Below are 23015 nucleotides of genomic sequence, written 5' to 3' on the forward strand. Positions count from 1 at the left end.
CCAAAATTTGTCTTTTCATTTGTCACAAGCTGGGAGAATAAATGAAGCAAGGCTATAAGTAGATGTCTAGATACTCTGCAGGACCATATTGTGCAGATCAGAGTGCAGGATGGCCGTAAAAATGCAAATCTGTCCTAGTTGAAAAGGACCAATGCGAGTATTAATCTGGCTCAGAATATGCTTCTCTCTGAGAACCAGACAGGGGCAGCACTACACAACCCCCAAAACACAGTAACAGATTACAACGTCTTTATTCCTCTCCAGACATGACTGAAGTTCTGGGGTTAATAATTTAATAACAGTACCTGCTGGCCCGCAGGCTAGATATCCTGTGGATAATTTGCATAGAGTAATGATCAGTGCAATGCTGGGAAAAGCCAGGCATGATCGAACATCATCAATAAAACAAAAGTGACAGGAGCGAAGTTCAAATAAAAACATGTAAACTGTAGATTGTTTCAAATTGGAATTTTTCTGGTGCTTTGCATTGAAGCAAATGGTTAGAATATAATGGTAACGTTTTGCTGAAATCATAAATTAATCTGTGTCCCTGTATGTCAGATGCCATGGATATTACATGATTAAAAATGCTTTCTATACTGTGCCGACATAAAGGGCATATCCTTGGGACTAGAATACAATAGTAAATAGCCATAGTTATCTGCATGCTTTGCAGGGGTAGTGGTGGCAGGGGCTCATATTCTATACCGCTGGCCACCTTTTTGTGCTGCAAGCTGTGTTTGCCTTCCTGTGTTCAGGATAAAGCATTATGCACAATATAGGCTATTGACAAAATTCATATGCACACGTGCTCCCAGCACCAAGCACAGGCTCAATCACACACAGATTAACACACTCACGCTCCCTTGCACACAAACATTAACACACTCACGCTCCCTCGCACACGTAAACACAATCCCTACTGGCAGGTAATTATCTTTTCAGGACAAACTCGCAGATAATCAGCTCAGAGAGGGAGGGGGAGAGACAGAGCATTGGAGAAAGAGATAAAAAAAAAGGCAAGCACGTTAAGGAGAAATAAGAAGGGGAGAAATGATTAGGAGAGTAAATTAAAGAAAAGAAAATTGGCGAACATGGGTTGCATATGAAGTGAAATGAAGCCTGGAACACAGGTTTTCTAGTGGTACCAGCTATTAATGACAGGAAGGAATCCCAGAAACAATGAAACTGGTAAATCTGTCTTACAGTCTGGTTGGGGGTGCTGGTAAATTGGACTACAAAGCCTGTTTGGATCCTGCAGGGTGCTTGGCGTAAGTAAGGTGCCTCTAATGTAGCTCAACGGAAGTCAAATAAAAACTCTGCACTGTAATAAGTGAATGCGGAGCGTTCTAATTTTTTATTTGTTATAAAAAATCAAACAACCAATTTTCTTTTGTAGCACAGATAGAGCACGTCTATTATGTAGGTCCCACCACCGTACAGTGAGAAAAAGCAACACAGGGTTTGTGCTCATGGCTTCCTAAGCCTGCTGAGATAGGGGAAGTGGTGAAATGGGTCATTTACCCTCTTTGCCCTTTTTTTCCAGTTGCAAATGTGCACATGGCTAGTGTCAATATCTTGCTAGCAGGACCATCCTGTGTAAATCAGGGTGTTGCCGACAAGTGTACAGTTTACAAAAGGGAGTGTGGCACTGCTGGCTAATGTACACACTGCAATAGACAAAGCAGCTGACTTTGGCTGAAAAAGAGGTTGCCAAGATTGAGTTGAACATTTTCACTGAAAGACACCGTTTCAGGTCAGTTGTACATCCGTATGAATCAAAAAACCTCTCGCTGCTGACGAATAGGCTCCATAGAAAAATGGGGTTGATATAGATTCTTGAGAAGAGTAGTCAAGATGATGTCTTTATTGACCAAGTAGAATTAAAGTTTGATCTTTCAAGACAACCTAGGTCTCTTCATCAAGCCTCCTCCTCTTACTGAAATATGAGCTTGTCACTCGTCGTACGATGCGTCTTGTTATTCACATACACAAAAGTCACAAATATTGTGTGCAGGGACAGATGAAACACTAACTAAATGGAATACAGAGTGGAACAATACACTGGCTATGCCTAAAGTGTAAAAGGGGGTACTGTCTGCTGCTGTGTGTGTAGGTGATAGAGGGCACTGCCAGGGCCAGTGTATAAACAGCTGTAGAAGCATTGATGGGTTATGTGTGTACCGTGCCGTATGACTAGCTGGTTGTGTCTGTATTGTGCATACAAAAGGAGGATGGATTGCACCAAGGAGCTCTATCTGGGTAAGTGTTTTTACATGCAGTCTCTAGCAGGGGATGAGTGAATGTTAACTCAAAGGAAGCACCATCATGGGATGTGGTTTAGGAGTAGCAGAGATGTTTGTATGCAGGTGGAAAGCAATCTCTGCTACATTACATGTGTATAGAAGCTTTTGTGAAGGTGCTTTAAGGAGATGCAGGACGCTTTTATTTTAAAGGAATAGTGGCAGTGCTCAGGAAATTGTGTTTTTTCAGATGTTCTCCACAATCATTTGTAATTTTGTTTTGGTCAAGAGCAATAAAGTGGTAGCCAAAAAGTGGCCCCTGCTGATGATCTGGCAGCGGAAGAATGAAGGCAGATCTGGGTTAGTCATTATGGCTGCGTCTCGGCTGATTGAACACTTTTTCCGGTGAAAACGAGTCACCATTGTAGCGCTCTGACCTCACACAGCAGGAGAGGAGATCTGATCCTTCACAAGAACCTTAAATAAACATCATCATTTATATACCACAGTGCACCTCTAGCCCATTTCCATATACAGCTGAGCAGACCTTTCGTACATCAGTAACCTAACACGTCAGCATGACCAGGTGAACCACAAGGCAACACAGCCATGTTCCAATAGGCAATGGGAGTTATGAAAAGGTTACTAAAAGAGGAGTTGTTGCTACAGTATTAACTGAATAAATACTTTGTTAGCTGACCTATTTTTACAAACAAGCATGTGTGCATTTAAGCGCTGCTGCTCCTTTTGACCTTTAACAACCTCTATTATAGCGCAGACAAAAGCTGCAAGTGACAGAATGGCAACTGTATGCCATTAACAGCAAGATATCTCCCTGCCCTTGGCATTGCTTTTTAGAACAGGCGATAAAGTAATTATATGCTAATATTATTCTAAAAAGGATTACCTACATTTCAATACCAATATTCTTAGGGGTCACCCCGTGACGAAGTCATTTATACCAAGATACTAATGTCTCGCCACCTCAAATGAAGGAACTGGCCTCCAACCCCACAATACAATGTTGGTGTCAGACTCTGACAGATGGGAGACACCCACTCAGTTAACCCCTCCCCCAAGTCTCACTCCTTCAAATAGAGAGGGGTGAAGACACACAATTGTGAGGGCAGTGATTTGCGGAACAATGACTGACAGCTGTCACTCCCACCCCACACAGCCACATTTATATGGTCAGAAGATTAAGCAAATTTGTGAATGATGGACGTAGATAAGACGAAATTGTAACCTCTGACCTCTTCCAGGTGTTGACCCTCCCAGGGGCAGTAAAATGTAAGAGAGGCTGGATTGGTAACCGAGAATGTGTGTGGCGCTTGGTACATGTTATGTTTACGATATTGTATACACAACAGAACTTGAGAGTTCTACTCTATAAGGAACCAGCTGATGTTTACGTGGGTCCATCTGAGTACTAAGATCGTGATTTAAATGCTAGTGAGTGATTGATGACATGCCTTGCAAGTTGTAGCCATTTACTTTTTCCTGTAATCTATTATTATCTCATGTGCAGTGTTGTTATTATCTATAAAACACATCTAAGCTTTGTGGAGCTGGCTGATTAAGTGAGCACACATCAGTTACTCGACTTAATAACTTTCATAGGTAATATTACTTTTTTATAGATATCTGCATTGGCAGCTATTCATTTGTCTCTAGAGGCAGCATAGTTTTAAATTAGCTTGCTTGAGGAGGGAAGATCCCCATACAGTGGAGAGCCATCTGAGTTATTTTGATGATTTAGAGAGAAAAAAAAAGGTAAAGCATTTAACAAGGCTATAATTCCTTTTCACATGATTGTATATAAGTGTAAAACAGTGCTCCATGAAATACAGAGACATATATGAGCTAAGTACAACTTTTACACCATGCCTCTAGAGCATGGACTTTTTCGTGAAATTACACCCTAAGGTTATTTACAGAATGCATGCTGTATAATACATATTATTATTATGAGTAATGAAAGACATCTGATATTAATCACAAAGGCATTTGACAGGACAAGAGCCACAGTTTCATACATTGTCTATTGGTGTACACCTTCACTTTTTGATTAAACTCTGGATAAATTATACTGATATACCCATCTGGCAGAGAGGTAGTTAACAAGGACTGGTACGGGCTCCTCCTTGTTTTTCTGGTACCCCTAGGAAATCAGTGTGCCAAGAAAATCCATTACATTGTGTCTGCGTCAATTAGCCTCTAATTATGGTCTTGTAATGCTCGGGAGATAATTAACATGTAAATGACATTACAATGTTTATAGTCAATAAACTCTCACTGGGACATCTCCTGGCAGAGTGAGACACCTGACTGGGTCTGGGGTGGTATACAGTGCCAGGGAGGTGTGTGGAAACGAGGGGAGGGCGGACTGGCGTTAGGAGGAAAGGGGTAAATATTCTTTAAAGGGAATGGCAACAATAAAGAAACGGGAAAAACCACCAGGATAAAGAAAATAATGGAAGCCAGTTGCTTTGAAAATGGGAAATAGCTTGATACGGAGAGTATGGAAGCCGTTTAAGAGTGATAGGAAAGTAGTGGAAGCAAGACAAGGGACTGATAAAATGGGGGAGAAGTTGCTAAACAAATGCATTTGAGAAAAAAATGAGTTAAAGAGCAGAGAAAAGAGAATGGAAGGAGTGTGTTTAGAGATGATGGGGATTATTAAGAAAGGAAGCGTGTGTGGCATATTACTTAAAATATGGCAAGCTTATTGAAAACATCTAGAAACGGTGTAATAGCTTGTGAACGATGTGTCCATGCTCTAGGAATATTTTGTAATAGCCATTGTGTTCTCATTGAACATGGTGCCACGTGTACAGAATCACCACAAGCAGTTTAACACCAGGTACTCACTGCCTTCAAAATTGTGCTAACTAAATTTCTTAATAGAAGATGTTTTCTGTCGACTTCAAATGAGCTTTTTTTCCACAGTTGCAGTCTATGATTGCTGTTTAGGGTTAGGACAGGCTCTTGGATTGTAAACCCTGCGTTTTCAACCACTATTAACACCAATTATGGATGGGAGGAGGTCATTGAATCGAGCCATTGTGTCTATCTGGATAGGTTGCTTCTAATGTTTTTGTGTTTGTGTACTTGGTTACCCCTGAGAGATTCTCTGTTATATTACATATATACATATACATATATAGATGTGAAATCTTTAGATTGTTTCATACTTTGCCTAGTGGATTACCCAAATACATAGACTATGTAGGCAAATATATATTACAAAAAACACTGTACACTTCTTAATCAAAACTGAAAATATTGATTTATATAATCTTTCTTCAGACATCAGAAACATGGCTTCCCTGCATTTTTGTAAATTATATTTATTAACCCCCCACCCCCTCCAAGCAATGTAGATTGCCTCTATTATTTTACTGTTTGGAAGTTGATATTCTGGATTAGAAATGTTTATAGTTCGTCTCTGACCCCTTAGGCATTTTATATAAAGCCTTATTTTACTCTCCACATGTGATATATACTGCAAATCCCTAAATTACTACACATAACAAATAGTACCTTTTAGTGTGTTAAACTTCATGGTATCTCCAGAACTATTTCATCAAGTGTATAGTATTACTTCTATTATCATGACGTGTCTTATAGAGTGTTCTTATGCTGTATGCAATGACGTAACATACAAAGTATATTGGCATTTTAAAACAACATTCCATTTTAGAAATATTATGCAACAATCAGTATATATCTAGGACTATTGAACCATATGCACAGAATTACAGCTAGGAGTATTACGCAACATGCAGCATATTACCTCTAGGAATAATAAACCATATGCAAAGAATTACCACTAGGAATCCTATGCAACATGCAGTGAATTACCTGTAGGAATATCAAACCACATGCACAGAATTACTGCTAGGAATCCTATGCAACATACAGGGTATTAGAAATGTCTCTAGAAATGTTAAACCATGTGCACAGAATTACAGCTAGGAATATTACGTAACATGCAGCTTATTACTTCTAGGAATAAGAGCACACATTTATTGCTAGGAATCTCATGCAATATGCAGCATATCACCTCTCAGAATATTAAACTATGTGCTCAGAATTACCACCCAACATGCAGCATATTACCTCTAGGAGTATTAAAGCTTGCACAGAATTACTGCCAGGAATCATAGGCAATGTGCAGAATATTACCTCTAGGAAATATTATGCGGACAGGGTATTAATACTGGAAATATTACACCATATGTTCAACATTACGCTTAGGAACATCATGCAAAATGCAGAATATTACTTCTTGGAAAATCACACCATGCACATAGAGTACCGCCTTTTCATTTGACCATTCGTAATGTTACCTCTAGGGTTATATTACCATTACCATAGTCACAGAATTACCTGTAGCCGTTTCATAGGTAGACTTATATGTCTAGCAAAAGTGAATAATTAATTATAGCTAAAAACTGAGGAAGAAGAACAGTGGCAGATGTGTGTTACAGAGTGAAAGGGCAGTGTTTATGAACAGAATATTCATAGCAATGACAGACAGGAGGAATAGAGGACTAATGGAATAACTTCCCAGGAAACAGCAAACCCAAGAAAATATGTAGTATGTAAGAAATAAGAGGATTTTATATACCGAAAATATATGGTTACAGACTGATGGAAGCTTGCAGTACATACATAAGCCTACAGTACATACATTGCAAGGTATTATCTATCTATCTATCTATCTATCTATCCATCCATATATAGGGAGGCCAGAGCTATACATATATCTAGGAAGGCAAAGCAAGAATGAACGGTATAGTCAGAGAACTAATGAAAGTATGAGACAGCAGAGGGAATAAGACAGGGAGGAGGGAGAGTGCTTAATTTGCCTAATATCAGGTTGGGGAGGCTGGTGAGCCACAGGCAGCTCTTAGTGGGAGAGAGAAAGCCCCAAGATTGGCAGATAATTATAACTGCTTGTACTGCGGCTGTCAGGGGACCCCCTACACTCAGTCATTACAGGAGAAGGGGGAGGCAAGGTAGAGAGGTGGATAGGAGTAGGAGAAAAAGAGAGGAGGGGGTATTAAAAGTATACAGTTGAGGGGGGCAGGGGAAGGCGAGAGAGGAAGGGAAAAAAAATAAAGATGGAAAGAATTAACAGTCTCTTTAACACCTCGTCATAACAAACCTGGAGGCAGGGAGCCAGGGGACTATGCACACTGACTCTTTATTGGGGAGAATATGAAAAGGAAACAAGAAAAAAAGAAATAAAGACAACCAGAGACGGGAGAGGAACCAAGGAATGGTGACATAAGTATATTATTACAAAGAAGTGAGGTGGTGAATTATGTTTGGATGAGAATTGAACAGAGAGGGAGTAGAGAAAGAGTGAATGAAATGAGTGAGTTAGAATGAAGAGTGAAGTGTTCTTTGCATTCATGATTTGTTAAACTAGGAACTAAGCAGAAAAAAGAGGTACGCCCATAGAGATGCATATTAAATGGCATAAAGAGCTAGCAGCCAGATCTAAAAATCTAGGAGCCATAGCTTCCTGACCGCTGGTATTCGCCAAGCCCTGTAGTAAGGTATGGCGAATTTTAGGACATACCAGCAAAACATAACTAATTTAGTTCTTTACAGGCATGTACCACTTACAGTGCTTTATAAACAAGTACCACTAACACCCAGATTTTAGAGCAAGCGCCGCTTGTATCAACATTTCACAGCATTTATCATTCGTAGCAATCATCAATAGAATTTTGTCAATATGTGTACATCCCACTAGCATTATGGAACATACTGAAACACCCCTGCATCTGTTAGACGTATTTTGGTCTCTAACAGGAGAGAGTGAAACTCTGCTGTAAACCAGGTAGTCCCTACAGAATGATGCAATAGAGAAGAATGACAGGCACGCGGTTAAATTATGGTAATGGTGAGGTATATCAGTTAACTTCTTGTAATAGAATATCTAGAAAGGCAAATAGCCGTTTCTGGTAGTAAAAGGTTTAGCTGTGTAATCACAGGACCCTCTCTTGATTTCATAACATGTATTGATTGCGCTGACCCCCCATTTCATTTCTTCCTGTTACTTTCCTTCATCATCCTCCTGGAACAAGTCCTTCAGAGCAGCCGAGAAATGATCACAATATATGGCGGATTGACTCTTTCCACACTGAGACACCTACAGTAACTCACACAGCTAATCCAGTACTCTCTTAAATCATTGATATGGTCACAGTATTTTTGCATATTTTGGTTATTTTAATTTTTTAATCGAAGCATTCTTACCTCGAAAGGAGAGCTGAACGCGGGGAGTGGGTGGCGAGGTTTCTCTTGCGATGGTGCAGCAGAAGGTTAGCAGGAAGCAGGCCCAAAATGCAGGGTCCTGGAAGTACATTGTGTATAGAGCGGGGGGGACCGGGGATCCTGTCAAAACAGAAACATGGTCATGTTATTCCTCGTCACAACATATAACTGCTATGTTTGATATGCGAAGAACAGGGGGGCAGCTAATAAGCACTTGGCCTGCTGTGGCATTCTTTAGCGTGCAGCATATTTACCAGTTTGCTTCTTCCAATTTTGGCCAGGCTTTCTGCTATGAACATACTAACATTTCAGTAAATCCTAATTTTACTGCCAGTCTCCAGCTTCAGGTCATAACCTCTTCCTCTAGATTTATTTTCCCTCTAAAATATGTTTTTGTTGGAAAAGGATCTCATCTAAAGCAGTAACGCTGACTCCAAAGCAATGTGTGCAAGTGATAATTAGAGAAATTCTTATAGACACCCCTACTGCTAAACCTGTTGTCTGCAGAAGATGTAGAATGCGCAGACATAGCTGGCAGAAGACCAGAGGAAAAATGTGCAGTTAGCAGGCATCAGCCTCCCTACCAGGATGGCCATCTGTCCTGGTTTCGGTGGTTAAAGGGAACTTGCCTTGAATTTGGGGCAGTCTTTTGCTTTCCATTTCAATGCTTTATCACGACAATAATGCAGTTAGTTATCTTTGTAGACCAATCAAGGATAACTGAAAAGCCACTTAGTGAGGCCACCACTATTTACAGCAACTCTGTGCAAATTAATCAGCTTGCACCCTATGAAACGTAGCTGCAACCGCATCCCCGCTGAGGTGCCGGGGGTTCCTGTGTTTTATTTAGCAAAATCACCTCCTGATAACTGGGATTTTCTCCTGACTCCTGTGAGTGCGAGAGGGAACTTGTTTGCATTAATTCTGCAAAATGACTCACATGCTTGACAAAAAGGTGACATACAAATGCTATAAACTGGGATTTTATATGTTATATTACATACACACTCTCATTGGCTGCTTGTGCAGTCTGTCTAACATCCACCTCCTGCAGCATCCTTACCTTGTTTCGCAAATTATAGATCTCTTTCCTTTCTAGCTATGATTTCTCTCAGTGTCGGTCTAGTTATTCATGCACATTTACTTATAAAAATGTATATGCATACATACGTCAACCACCGTCTTGTATGTTATTTTATAGTTAAGAAATACTTGATAGAGCCGAGCCCTGGTTTCCGTGCCCCCCTGCAAAACACTTTATAGGATTCGTTCTCTATCATATTAGCCAGTAAGCTCCCCATCAACAGAGAGATCACAGCAGGGATTACATGAATAAAGAAATCCTATTTGCAGCAGCACGTGCAGTAGATGCACAATATCCGAACATTTTTTTCTCTTAATGTTTGCTTTGGTTTTCCTGAGAACCGGCCACGCGGTTACCAAGAGTGACAGAAATTAGCCAATACAAAAACAAACAAAGTCTACCCGCCGCTATTCCCGTTCCTTGCCTCCCTTCCCTTATCTCTGATGCTCATTGCCAAAATTAAGCACATATGTGTGTGCATTTATATTTAAACCCCTTGTAGTTGGGCTTCCTCCCTGCAAATGCAACAAGTATCCATATTTTGAATGTCCCTTTTGGACGCAAGCAGTTTCAGACAAAGTCCTGCCGTGTATTCAAGAAAAGAGGTTATTTTTACCCAGAGCTCTTTGGTTTTACAAAAGATCCTTCTTTTTTTTATTATTTTAGCTGCCGGTTAAATTACGGTATTTTCAAAGGGATCTTTTATACCAGGTAGAAAAAGAGAGTGGGGAAAGGGCGCCGTGAAATTGGAAGAATAAATAGATATATCTATTAGGCAAGGAAACAGTGGGGCACTGAGAGATAAAATGGCCAAGAAATGAAAAGTGGTTATAAAGGAGGAGATGTTAAACAGGAGACAAATCGTGTGATAGAAAGAGTGGTTGGGATGGAGAGTTGTAATGGGATAAAAATGGCTTACCAGGCGGTAGTACAAAGCGCTTAAAGAACAAAGAATTGCATATGGCTGTCAATATGACTAGAGGTGACAAGTGTTGAGAAACAGGGAATATACATATTTTTTATATATATATCTATATATATATATATATAGATATATATATAAATATACTGTAGAAAGAGAGTAGGGGACTGGTAACTTAGGAAGGCTGTCTGTCAAGAGAGTCAGGGAAGTGTGAGAGTCAGTGAGAGTCTGCAGGAGCAAAAAGCTGGGGAGTTTAAATCACATTGTTTTCTACCAACTATAAACTACCATTTTTATTTGAACCCGATTTCCATCTCTGAGTGATGTGAGTTGTAGTGCAGCAATAGCAGGCTGTGCTTTCTGTATGTGGATAATTAGGAGTAAAGTGTATGGGTGGGTAGTATATGGGATTAGAGGAACACTCCAACCGTCGTAAAAATCATGTTTTCTCTTCGACAAAACTCTCACTTTCCATTTCCCCTCTCTGATTGTATTGAAGCGGCAGCCATAGTGCACCTCAGCTCAGTGTGCAGAGTATGGTGCCTGCAGCACTAAAATCAGAGCGGGGGTGAGGAATATGACGGAAAAAGAATACATGCATCAGTTTGTATGGGAAATGCACTGGAGCCCATTATAAAGCAGCATGTCAAAAAATATGTAGACACAGACTAGAATGTCCTTTTAAATCTGGAGAGCTTCTGTTTCAGATGATTCTATTCTTGTCATTTGCAGTAAAAATGATTTATGTGCCAAAAACAATACTTATCTGTTAGCACACGTATGTGAATAAACCCCCTCCCGGTGGAAATGAGCATCATGACCTTCATCGCGTAACTCTTTAAGGCCTTGTTGAATGCAATGTATACACATTTATTCCAAAGGGCTATTAAACATGGTGACTGTTTTCTGTCTTTGGAGATGAGCTGCCTTCTTATTGCCTATTTAAGGAGCCACAAATTGCCTGTGATAACGGGAAAGCTATCCACAAAAAAATGTTTTCTTTTAGGTAGGTAGGAAGATGGACAGATTAGATGGGTTAATCGGTTTCCTGGTGTCAGAGTTCCTGTGTATGTTTCCATTAGCTCAGTTTGGTTAAAACAGTGTCTGCCGCAATTAGGCAAAAGCAAGGAATGGTGGGTCGATTCTCACAAAAGCTGCATTTAACCTCAAGAAAGTCATTATATATTCCAGCTCCTCAGGCTCAAGGACTAGAGCCCGGCCGGGTATTGCACCTGGCTACCCTTTCGTTGGATGATGTGTCATATACAAACTTCTATTGTTTACAAACAAATTGTGTAAAATAAACCAGAAATCAGCAACGATTGTGGCAATGCCCACGCAGAGCTTTCCGGGAATGCATGCTTATCAGTGACTCCCAGGCATTATCTTGCCGTCTCTCTATTCCTTTTCTCCCCTTCAACCCCACTTTTTTTCTCTCCTCGCCAGCCGAACCCCCCCTTCTCTTTCACCCCTTCATATTATGTTTGAAACATATTGAAATTCTTAGCTAAAGTAAACATTAGTCTGAAAGGGAAGGAGAGTGGAAGAGATGGAAAGTTGGGGGGAGGAGTGAGGGGATGAAAGATTGGCAGATTAAGGAGAGTAATGGAAAGGAAACCAGGAGTGTTGGGTGCAAGGCAAAGGTGATTCGAAAAGGGTAGCGTGTAAATATTAGTACAGCACTGAGATAGAAGTGAGTAAAAGACAGAGACGAGGATGTTTGAATCAAGGACCGAGACGGAGAAGCTTAGAGCAGAATTCTAAATCCCGGAGCCGAGGTGATTGAGTAAGAGTGAGAGAACATAGGGCATAGAAAAGTCCCCTGTGGCTCGGACGTAATGTTTTCTTTTCCAGCGTCCTGTGAGGCCAGGAAACCCAGAGCCTGACAGAGGGGAGCGGCGGTGACAGAGCTGTGTGTGTAAGCAGCAGACAGCGTGCATGCGCGCGGCTATTACAGAGCTTGAGTAGCAGAGGGGGTTCTGAGGGTGACTTTTACACCCAGAACTGAATGCAGATAATTCCAACAGTTAGATGGGCTGGGTGCCCTGTGTCTCAAAAATGGCTGTTATTTAGGAGTATTGGTCAACTGTGTGTGTGACTTTGATTTTCTGGCAGTGTGTATTATGTATGTGTGTGAACATTGTAATTGGCTAAATGAATTAACTACTTTTCAAAAAGTGTAGACCATTTGATATGTGGCATGTTCAGTGCTGGGAGTTAGTACATTTTAAATATGCTGTAACAGCTCATGGATTTTGAAGTATACATTTGCTGGGAATTTGACTTTTTGAACGTGGAAGGTGGATTTTTTGAGCTGCGCAGTTTTGTGGGAATAGGAAATGAAATGTCGGCAGAGCTGGGCTAGAATTTCAGCCTATATTTTGTCTCCATGGCCTGTTTTTAGTGCTGCCTCTTGAATTATTCAGCGCAGGGTTGAGTGCTGAGTTTGGAGTGTCACCTTTCACTGGGGGGGCAACATACATTGAACAAAGATGTAACAGTCCTGATACAGTATACATGATATGTGGCACTTAACCCCCCTGCCCTGTACCTGCGGTCGGCAACTAAGTGCAAAGTGATACAGCTATACACAGATCATTAGAAAAAGACACAAAGCAACTGATCAGACCGACAAAGTCATGTAACAATTCTCTGGACAAAAGGCAGTATAACGCGACGGTGTGGACAGAGAACAGAGTGGTTTAATTACACGCACAGTAACAAGTCACAGAAGGTTTTAATAACATGGGTTAGCGATGCGGAAGTGGTTTGTTTTATATTTATCTACAAATGGTCCAAGCCTTATACTCAGAACACCTGAAATATCAGTAGAATATCATTGGCTAGACACTTAAATCTAACAAAGGTTATCAATGTGGCCATTCACAGGGTGGAAGTGCCCAGTTAGCTCAGACGTTGAACAAGACCGTATTTCTTGTTCTTAAATAATTAGAAAGCTCAAGTTGCTGAGCTTGTTGCATAGTTTTTACCCTGTACTATGTTCATCCCAACCTCAGCAGGACTCGTATGTCAGGTTCTGGAACACTGTTACTATGACTGAGCCAACTAACAAGGGAGCTAAAACATGAGCAAGTTTGGCCATTAGTGTATATTTTTTTTTCTACAAATCTCTATTTATTTCCAATCGTTTTTGAATACATAACATATAAAGAAGTTATACACAGTCCCCATACAAGATACATAATTACAGCCATTTTTATAGATAAATCTCCTTACCTTACAGTTTCAAATTAACTAATCTTTTAAAAAATTGGCCAATAAAATAATCAAACCTAAAGGGAAAAAATGTAATAGTAAAAACCAAATCCACTTTGTGCATCGCTCTTTTTCAAAAAAAACAACATACTTTACTAAAGCATAGTAGTCCATCCTTTTATCTTAACCAGAAGCTGTGGCCAGCTAAACCACCTCAGTCCCATCTTGTAACCCAAGCCCCCATCTGTATATATTAGCTTTTTCCATTACTCGAATAAACCCAACCCTGCTGAAAAGTGGGAACATGCGTGGACCTGAGCTGAGCGTGATTGTGAGGAATGTTTTATACATTTTTTATTAATTATTATTTTTATGACATTTATAATCAGATATGATTGGTTGGTCTTGTATGCAGTAAAAATACCCAACATGCTTAAAGTAATGTAATATTATGATATGCAGTCTGATGAGATATACACCATCATGTAATAGTGGAGTGAAATATTGCCAGCTAAGTAGGATATAGTCCATAGCCTGTATGATACATTTAATATATGACATACAGAGTCATGGGATAACACAATGATATAATTTAAGCTCCGTAACTATAACATGATGAGGCCTATATGCTATACAAAAAGTTGTGTTAGAATAGCGTTGTCATACGCACTTTTAAACAAACAGAAGGCAATCATTTATTAATTTATGCAACCCACATACTAAAGGGCAACACTTTAGAGGTGCAGCTAGATAGTATAGGTGTCCCTCAAGTTAAGAACGGACAATATGTCAATGATGTGTGAAAATATAAATAAAAAATGAGTGTTCTAAAAACATATATGGGCAAATATTTTTTGATTTTAATTTTCATTTTGAAAGCATTCATGCTATTCAGGATCCAATTCAGAGTGTTGAAAATGGTGCACGATATACTGGAAGGAGACTAGAAATTGACTATTTAAGGGCCAGAGCGCATTGGAAATAACAAACAAGAGAGACTAGTACAAAGAGCAGAAGCCGTTTCAAATACCACTACTTCACATTCATAAAAAGGCTGGGGTGCATTGTGTATAAACACCCAGGGCTACAGGGTCCATAATGCATTACAAATAACAGAACCAGCGACAGCGTGATTACACACCCTCGAAAACGTTTGAAATGAAAACAACGCTACTTATCTTGGAATGCATTGGAAATACAAACCGAAGGGCAGGACTTCAGGTCGCGCAATTTGCATTTAAATGTGGACCTGGAGAGCATGATTACGGAGGCCGTAATGTACAACAAATACAGAACCAGAGAGCTTTCTGACTATGCAATAAGACATTGTACCTCAAGGTTATGTACTGTCTAAGAAGTATGGTTAACCCTTTGTTTTTGCCATTTGAATAGAGTTAAGAATGTGTTTTGTGAAAGGCATCCAGTCGAGCTGGTAATAATTAACATTGAAAAGGAGAAGGAAATCATTGGCTAATATTTCACTGGTGAATCCAGGCAGTGCTTTGTTGACTTAAAGGAGCTGGAATGACAATAGAAAAAAGTCTGTTTTCTGGAAAGGCATAAATTAAGAGTAAAGATGTGTAATGCTCTTTAGATTTTGGATAATCAGACCTTTGGAAGGCTGGGTGGTGACATGAGTGGAGACTGCCATCCCAACTGGGCTGAGGCTTGGGGTCTGTGCATTTCACAGGCTTAAAAAGAGGGTTATTTGCTGTATAGCAGCGATCTAGATGCTGTATATTGGCCGTGGTATCATAGTTGAGTTTAAATTGCTTCCTACAAACAGGTAGGGCACTATTTGTTGAGACACTTACCCCATGATTCTCAGTAAGTCTATGCCCAGTGTCTGTTACAATCTTAGCGACCTCTCTCTATATTTCATTGTGAAAATGACTTGGATTTAAGAGGTTCAAGTTATCATAGATACATTTGAGATTCATAAATGAAGTGCTCTGCAGAAACAGTCTTTGGTAGGGCAAGCAGTTGGCCATCGGAGCATTTCATTATAAAGGGCAACTAGAGAGTGCCTGTCTGTCTATATAGAAACAAGCAAAGTAGAAGCTTTTTAATGCAAGTTCATGGAATAGACTGGGAATAATCTTTCCTGGAGCCGGGATATCTGCTGTGTGGTAAGGTAGACAGAATGGCATAGCCAGTTGGAGGTGGAATCTGGTCTTTGTATGTGCATTGTCTGCACACATAGTTACAACAAAGAAACATAGATAATAACCCTTGATAAAAACCAGTTGGCCCACCTAGTCTGCCAATTGTTTTCATTGGTCCTTTGTGATAAAGAGTTCCCCGGCAATACAAATAACCGAGGTATCTGCCACGTTCCAACTCTAAAGCACGTCTTCTTGATGTAATTCTTTTGTAAAAAAAAAATGCCCATCATTTAATTGCATTATATTTCAAACTTTCTGTAATGCCTCTTCAAGGTATAAATTACTTGTGATATATTTAGTTTTTATAAACGGCGTGCTATATTAGCATCCCTCTCTGCCAGTTACCTCTTAATTATTAATCAACTAGACACATGATTCTAAGTGAGATATTACCAGTGAACATTAGCGCTCTAATTTAGTACACAAAATATTTCTGTCTTCGGTGTAGTTTGGAGAAGTATTTTCTATGATTTTCCAAGCACTTAACCGTCTTTTCTAAGAAATACCACATTTAAAGCTGTTATCTGTCAAATACCATTGACTGTTTTTTTTTTTTAAAAAAAAGGTATTGATGTATTGATTAACCCCATAAAAATAATCCCTTGGGCTAGATCTACAACATGAATTAGACCGACGGGTAGAACTTTGTGCACATGCAGATGTAGTTAGAGCTGTATGTGCTTCTAAGTAAGACTGATTACAACTGTACTGATAGCACATTGTGCCTTTTTTGTATCAACTCCATTTTACTTTAAACGTTAATGTCAGTTTAAGACCATATTGTATGCTCTTTGTGTATTTTATATCATGTTACACTTTTACTTGCTTTCTTAACTACAAATAAATGGTTGCCTCATCCCCTTGGTAGTGTTAATAGGATCAAGTGGCTGTTTCTATGGGCTGTGGGTCGAGGAGGATGTTAGATATTTTCAGAGCGCTTGCCTTCATCAGAAGTTCTCTGCAGTATTGTTTTAGGCAGGCACCCCGCGTGAGTTAAAAATAATAATCTATCTCCAGTCAGAAGAGATTACATGTAGGGATATGGGTTTTTGTGCTGCCTGTGTTTTGTGTCAAAATCAGGTCCCTAGTTTGGATTGCCTTTCTTGCCAGAAAACATAGCCAAAATGTGGAATAGGATACTTATACTTATTGTACAGTATGTTCAGCATACAACCACCTCTCTCCCCCCCACCGCCCATTGATTTGTTAGCAACTTGTTCTACCATGCAATGTACCCATTTACAGAAACCCGCTCTACTGTGATGCACAACCTTTCTCAGTAATGTCTGCCTCACTATTATTACAAATCTACGTCCACACGCAAATTATCTCCTGCTGCAGCCCCGTAAAACTTTATAACTTCTCATTAAGGCATATTATTATACAGATGTACATTGGCACAATGATGTGAGAGGCTCTCACCTGGGTGTTTATTTAACACTTTATGGTTCTCACTTTCTAGTAAGTGGGACTTCATTATCGGATTTCTATGATGTTACTGCATATAAAACTTATCTGCAATCCCCAATTAATAATCTTCCCAAGAGCCAAATGCCCTGTAACACATACATCTCAGTACACCTTCACCCTGTAACTTATACAGCTTTGTTTGACTTCTTTCTGTAACTACCAACACTTCTGTACAAATTTTGCACTCCAACTCTTCTCATTTTTTATGAAACGTGAATTTTGCATAGATCGTCTCATGGCGCTAATAATATCCTGATATGTCCACCTTTTATTATACGTAATTGCTCTGAGTATCGTTTATTTGCAAAGTCTTCCTGCTGCTTTTATTTAACCTTCAGAAATCTCTTGTGTAGCTACAGCATATCACAATAACACAGTATCAATAACGTTCTGTCATATGATTATCCCGATAATATTTCTTATTGTGCAATGTAATCCATCATGCTAATTAATCCCATTGTCCCGTATGTATGCCCACAGTCCATAGTTACCTTCAATGAGGCCATTCCCATAATGACTCTTACTGCTCCATTAAACCACTCTGTTCAACTCTCCACATTGCTTCTTGTTACAGCTACATATAACAGCCCCTTTTGTGCCATAAAGCTCTTTTGTATGTTATTAGTTATTATACAGCATTATATTTTATTGTTTTAAGTAGCTATATAAGCCCCTAAGTGAGTACTTTGCTGGCTATGATCCCTTTGAATGGACAAACATATCTGTAACAGTCTAGTAATTAATTCTGTTTCAGAGGCTGAGATGCATCTGCTGCTAAGACAAGGTCTTATGTCTCATCTTGTGTCTCACAGTAAGGCATAGAAGAGGTTAATTTCCTCTCTCATTTCCAGCTAAGTCCTAACAATGCACAAATCTGCGATAGCTTGTAAGAACATTTGACTATATTGCATCACAATGTTAGCTGTATGGCACTAGGTACATTGTTATCAATATGGGGCTTTAAATCTGTCCACACGTGTATAGATAAGAAGAGGTTTATTTCTATATAGCATTGCTGCCTAGTTGGCCGGCTATGGGCCTGATGCACCCCTTGACACCCATACCTTTTAATGAATTACATAATAATGTCTGGCCCCCAGCCCATTCTTATAAATCATATACAACCCTAAGCTGGGCACAAAGCATATGCCATAAATGCCATCTTTACAAATGAGAACAAAAGAATGAAAAGAATGTTGCTGAATCTTATAAGATGTTACATTTCATGTCGATGGGAAGGTGGATTGACACTTAGAATGGAAGATGGATACAGTAATACAAAAGAGCCAGGGCCATAGTATGAGTAAAGGAAGCAAAATGGTTTCCACTTCCCCAACTTAAGTGGAAAGCAGGACTGGCACGTTGACTGATATTTTGTTATTTTACAGTTACCGAAGTGCACACTCATCAAAGCAGTTATACTGAGTCCCAAGCTTTGCGGCTGTAACTGATAGGAGGGCAGTCTCGCACGTTACATGGCAATGCGTCTCATTAGAGTGCTCTGCCACCCACTGGAATTCAGCCTCATTATTTTAGGCATCTTTCTAAATCAAAGGCGGGCAGTCCTCTGTTTGGATGCCAGGTTCTCATTACACGCTTTGGGGACATTATCAGTGGTGAAGTGGAAGAGATGAATCTTACTTAAATGAAGGTCAATCCTAAACTTTGAAGGGCATTGTCATTGCTTGATGTACAGTGGCATGGGTTGAAGGACAGTTGAATCGTATGGTATTGGGGCCATAGGGAGGATCTCCCCTTGGAAGGCACACTCTGTGCAGTGTTACTTAATAAAAGTGTTTGCGTTACAATATGGCATAATGTAGAATTTGATTTGTGGGGTAAGAAAGCCTCTTTTAATCTTGGTATTGTCACCGTGTTGTCCGATAAAGTGGTGCCTCATTTGCAAACATTGTGATTTGCTTGTGTGCAGTATGTGTTGGACCATTATCTGTGGCAGCCAATCCCTCCCCCAACCTATCCTTAGCCATGTGCAGTTAAACAGGTTATTTCACAGTGTGAATTGTAAGACGGACGTGAAAACTTCTGCATTGCCAATAGTAGATGTACAATATGTACATAAATGCATGTTAGGTATGGGATGAGGGTTTATAAACGCAGCTCTGAAAGAGGTGGATTTAAAAAATAACAAAAAAATTATTTTATTGCCCCTAACTGGAATGCAAGTAGTTATACATCAAGAAATGTGCTTATGGGGGCAAAAACCATACATGGCGAAATTTCAATGAGGCTGATCTGCAACAATTGTCTCTCAATAGAACTGGTTTGGAACTGGACTTAATTCCACATAAACTTGATACATTTGTTTCACAAAAAGAAACATTGTAAGCCAGTGTAATTCTTGCTCTATAAACCTCTTGTGATGCAAGCAGAGCAATTCAGGGAATGAATAGATTAGTAACTTGGGAAGGGCATTCTGTATTCAATTACGTAAGTTAACAGAGGTTTAAACATAGTGTTTCGTAAGTAAATTGAAGTGTTATAAATACATGCAAGTGCTATATTGAGCCGGATAAATAAATGTGTTGCAACATGCTATAAAGAGTTAAAAATAGCTGGAGAAGCTTGGGAAGAATTAGGTGGTGTAGCTTGGTATACATGGGGCAGTGGATCATTGAGAGTTAAATTATTACAAGGAGCCGTTCGCAGTACATAATTAGATTGATCAGATGGTTATTTTAAGTTATGTATAAATTCGTTTTTTTGCACGCAGTTACACAAATAAACCAAACTTGTTATATAGAGTTAAATAAACGGAACCTCTTGTTATACAGAGTTAAATAAATAAATCCCACAGTCTGTTCTATAGAACCATGAAATATGATGCAGCTTGATACTTGGCCCCTTCTTAGCTCTGTCTCTAACATGCTAAGTAAGCGATGTCTATGGGGAACATGTGGAGCAATGCTTTGCAGGCCTGTCTGAGGGGCTTTAACCCCTTTAGGGTCCAGAAGGTATGCAGCGCGCTACGTTAATCAGCTTAAAACCACATACAGTACATAGGTGTTCCAGCTTCTATTATGTTGTTTCAGTTAACTCTGTTTCTCTCTTTCTTCATCTTGCCAGCTCTGCCTCTGCCATTCTCTCCTCTACTGGATTCTTTTAATGTATTATATTGTATGATTTTATTGTATGATTCTCCTTTGTTTTTTGGTCTATGGCTATTTCTTTTTGAATCTGTCTTCCTTCCTGTTAACCACTGTTCCCATTAAATGCTGTCTTTTTTATCCTTAACCTCTGTCAATTTACCTTGATTATTGTGACCCAATCTCATTATGTATCTCCCCTTCTCTGACTCTGCTTCACACAAGCTGACTCTATCTCTCTATACTCTCTAATTCACACAAAAATCCCTGCGAAAGAGCCGCACAAAGGCAGAAAGAGGCACTGAGAGAACAGCTAGGAAGGAGAGAGAAAGGAATGGGAAAAAACACTGGGGAGAGAAATGGTAAAGAAGGAAGACATTATACAGGAAGAGAGAAGATATTGAGAATTGGTTAAAAAGTGTGTGTATATATATATATATATATATATATATATATATATATATATATATATATATATATATATATAAATATTGTATTTGGGGCAAAGTGAGTGAGACAGTAGAGACTGCTGGTGAGCATGAGACTTCTCTGAACTTAAACAGGCAGCAATGAGACATTCAGGGAGACTGTCATAAGAGATTGTCTGTGTGTCTGTGACAATGAAATACAGATTGTGTGGTACAGAAAGACACCGTAAAGACAGATTAGAGACACTGGGATACAGAGAGTAGGGCAGGACGTACATGGAATACAGGGCAATGCATTTGTAAAAAGCTGAAAGGATACCAGGTTGAAAATGGGTATAAAAAAGGCATAGTTAGACAGACCCCAGCTTGCATTTAACCTTTTCACACTTACCTAATACGACCCCTGATGTCCGGCTGCGCAGTCCCAAAGAAATTAAGGGGTGATATGGAGAATGAAATTAGAGACAACAGAACTTCAGGCTCAGGAAAAAAATCCAAGGTCCTCCAGTACCATAGGGTAGTAAAGCGTAAAAATAATAATAAAAAAAATCTGAATAGTGGACAACTTGAATGGGACAATGATATAGATATACTGATGTCCTGGAGTGGAAGGAATCTCTGGGAATCAGCAGAGATTTTTGGATGTGAAATGCTGAATCGTGCAGGAGGCAGTCATAAAATCCAAGTGTGTTCAACCACGTCTTTGTACGCTGGAATACCTGTCCTCATAGCTGCTAGACTTGGGGCAGCAGAGCATACAGCTCAGGAACGCTCAGATCCCACAACCTCCTCTGATAACGTTCTCACTGGAACTGAGCAGCTTCAGGCTGTGAAAGTCAGGAACTTGAGAGATTTACATAAACCAGCCTCTTCCAGCCTTCCAGAGAGAGCCACCCCAGCCCCCCACATGCATATCCTCTCACCTGGCCCTCCCCTTCCAACTCATGTCCTTTTACCTGGCCCTCCCCTTTGTGATGTACCTTCACCTGGAGGAGGCCAGTACAGGTGTCTGAAAAAAGGCATTCTTTGCCTTCTAGGAAGTCCTGCCATTACATCTCATATTTTTTCTGTGTCTTCAAATGATTCTTTTGTTCCTGTATCGCACATTTTTAAATGCATTTTTTCAATATTGCTTTGTAAGATTCTACCCCCATCTTTTTGTAGCCTTATGCAGAATGCTTTTTGCTGCTGTACCCGGCTCCCTGTAAGTCTGTCACCTAACTCCCTCCACACTTCTCACCTAATCCTCTGATTAGAGAATCCAACTTAAATAAATGTTTTTCTTTTTTGCACCACTATACCGTTCTGGGCTCTTCCTACAATCTTCATCCCTGACCCCCTCCTGTGTTCTCTTCTCTTTTTATCTCCATAACTCCATTTACTCTCTGTTCATCCTTCATGCTGTCTCATTCCACCTCTCTCCCTCACCTTTTCCTCTGCTTTACATGCTTTCTTTTTCACCTCTCCCAAACCTCCAGACAGGCTACTAATGAGTTTCCTGTAGGGCTCCCAACATCAGCTCCTGAATTTGCAGCCTATAAATCCTTTTCTTAACCCTATCCGCTCCCTAAAGACTTCCTGGCTGCTTTCTGCCTGACAGGGCTTCTGTACCTTTAATGAATCTGGTGAAGTAAAAGGGAAGGGGAGAACCAAGAAGGGATTAATAAAGCATGGAACTCTTTTCTGTTTCCTCGTAATTTCCAGACACATCTGCAGAGTATCTGCCTCAGCTTGTTATCTTAGAATACACGCAGAGTGAGTGTCTCTCCGTTTTATGCTAGATGGCGGAGTATTTCACGCCATTCTAATAACCAAGTGCAAACCATCACTCTCCTTCAATAACCAAATTCAAACCATCTCTTCCTTTCATGTTTGGACACATCTAAGAGGGCTTTGGGAATACCGGGATAGCAGCAAAGTTTGCATTGCGTAACCCCAGCAATGGTAATCTGAACAGTGACAATGCATTTGCTTTTTCCAATAGGGAAGAGTCGACAGTATTAATATGGTGCACAGTATGACACCGTATTATACCCCATGAGTGATTCTCCTGTTTAACTTTCATACTGTCTTTTGCCATTAAACACAT

General features: G+C 39.8%; 1 protein-coding gene across 2 annotated transcripts in view; it reads right to left on the reverse strand.

The window, feature by feature from the left end:
• SEMA3F (semaphorin 3F) overlaps positions 1 to 21445 on the reverse strand; it is a 50668-nt gene extending 29223 nt beyond the window's left edge. For both annotated transcript variants that reach the window (XM_053468884.1, XM_053468883.1), the window contains exons 1-2: positions 21318 to 21445; positions 8520 to 8657 (exon numbers count right to left, since the gene is read on the reverse strand). In XM_053468884.1, the coding sequence (XP_053324859.1) occupies positions 8520 to 8628 (109 nt within the window). In that variant the 5' untranslated portion in view covers positions 8629 to 8657; positions 21318 to 21445. The remainder of the gene's footprint in view (positions 1 to 8519; positions 8658 to 21317) is intronic.
• Positions 21446 to 23015: the final 1570 nt, after the last annotated feature.

Source organism: Spea bombifrons, chromosome 6 (assembly GCF_027358695.1).
Source record: "Spea bombifrons isolate aSpeBom1 chromosome 6, aSpeBom1.2.pri, whole genome shotgun sequence".
NCBI lineage: Eukaryota > Metazoa > Chordata > Amphibia > Anura > Pelobatidae > Spea > Spea bombifrons.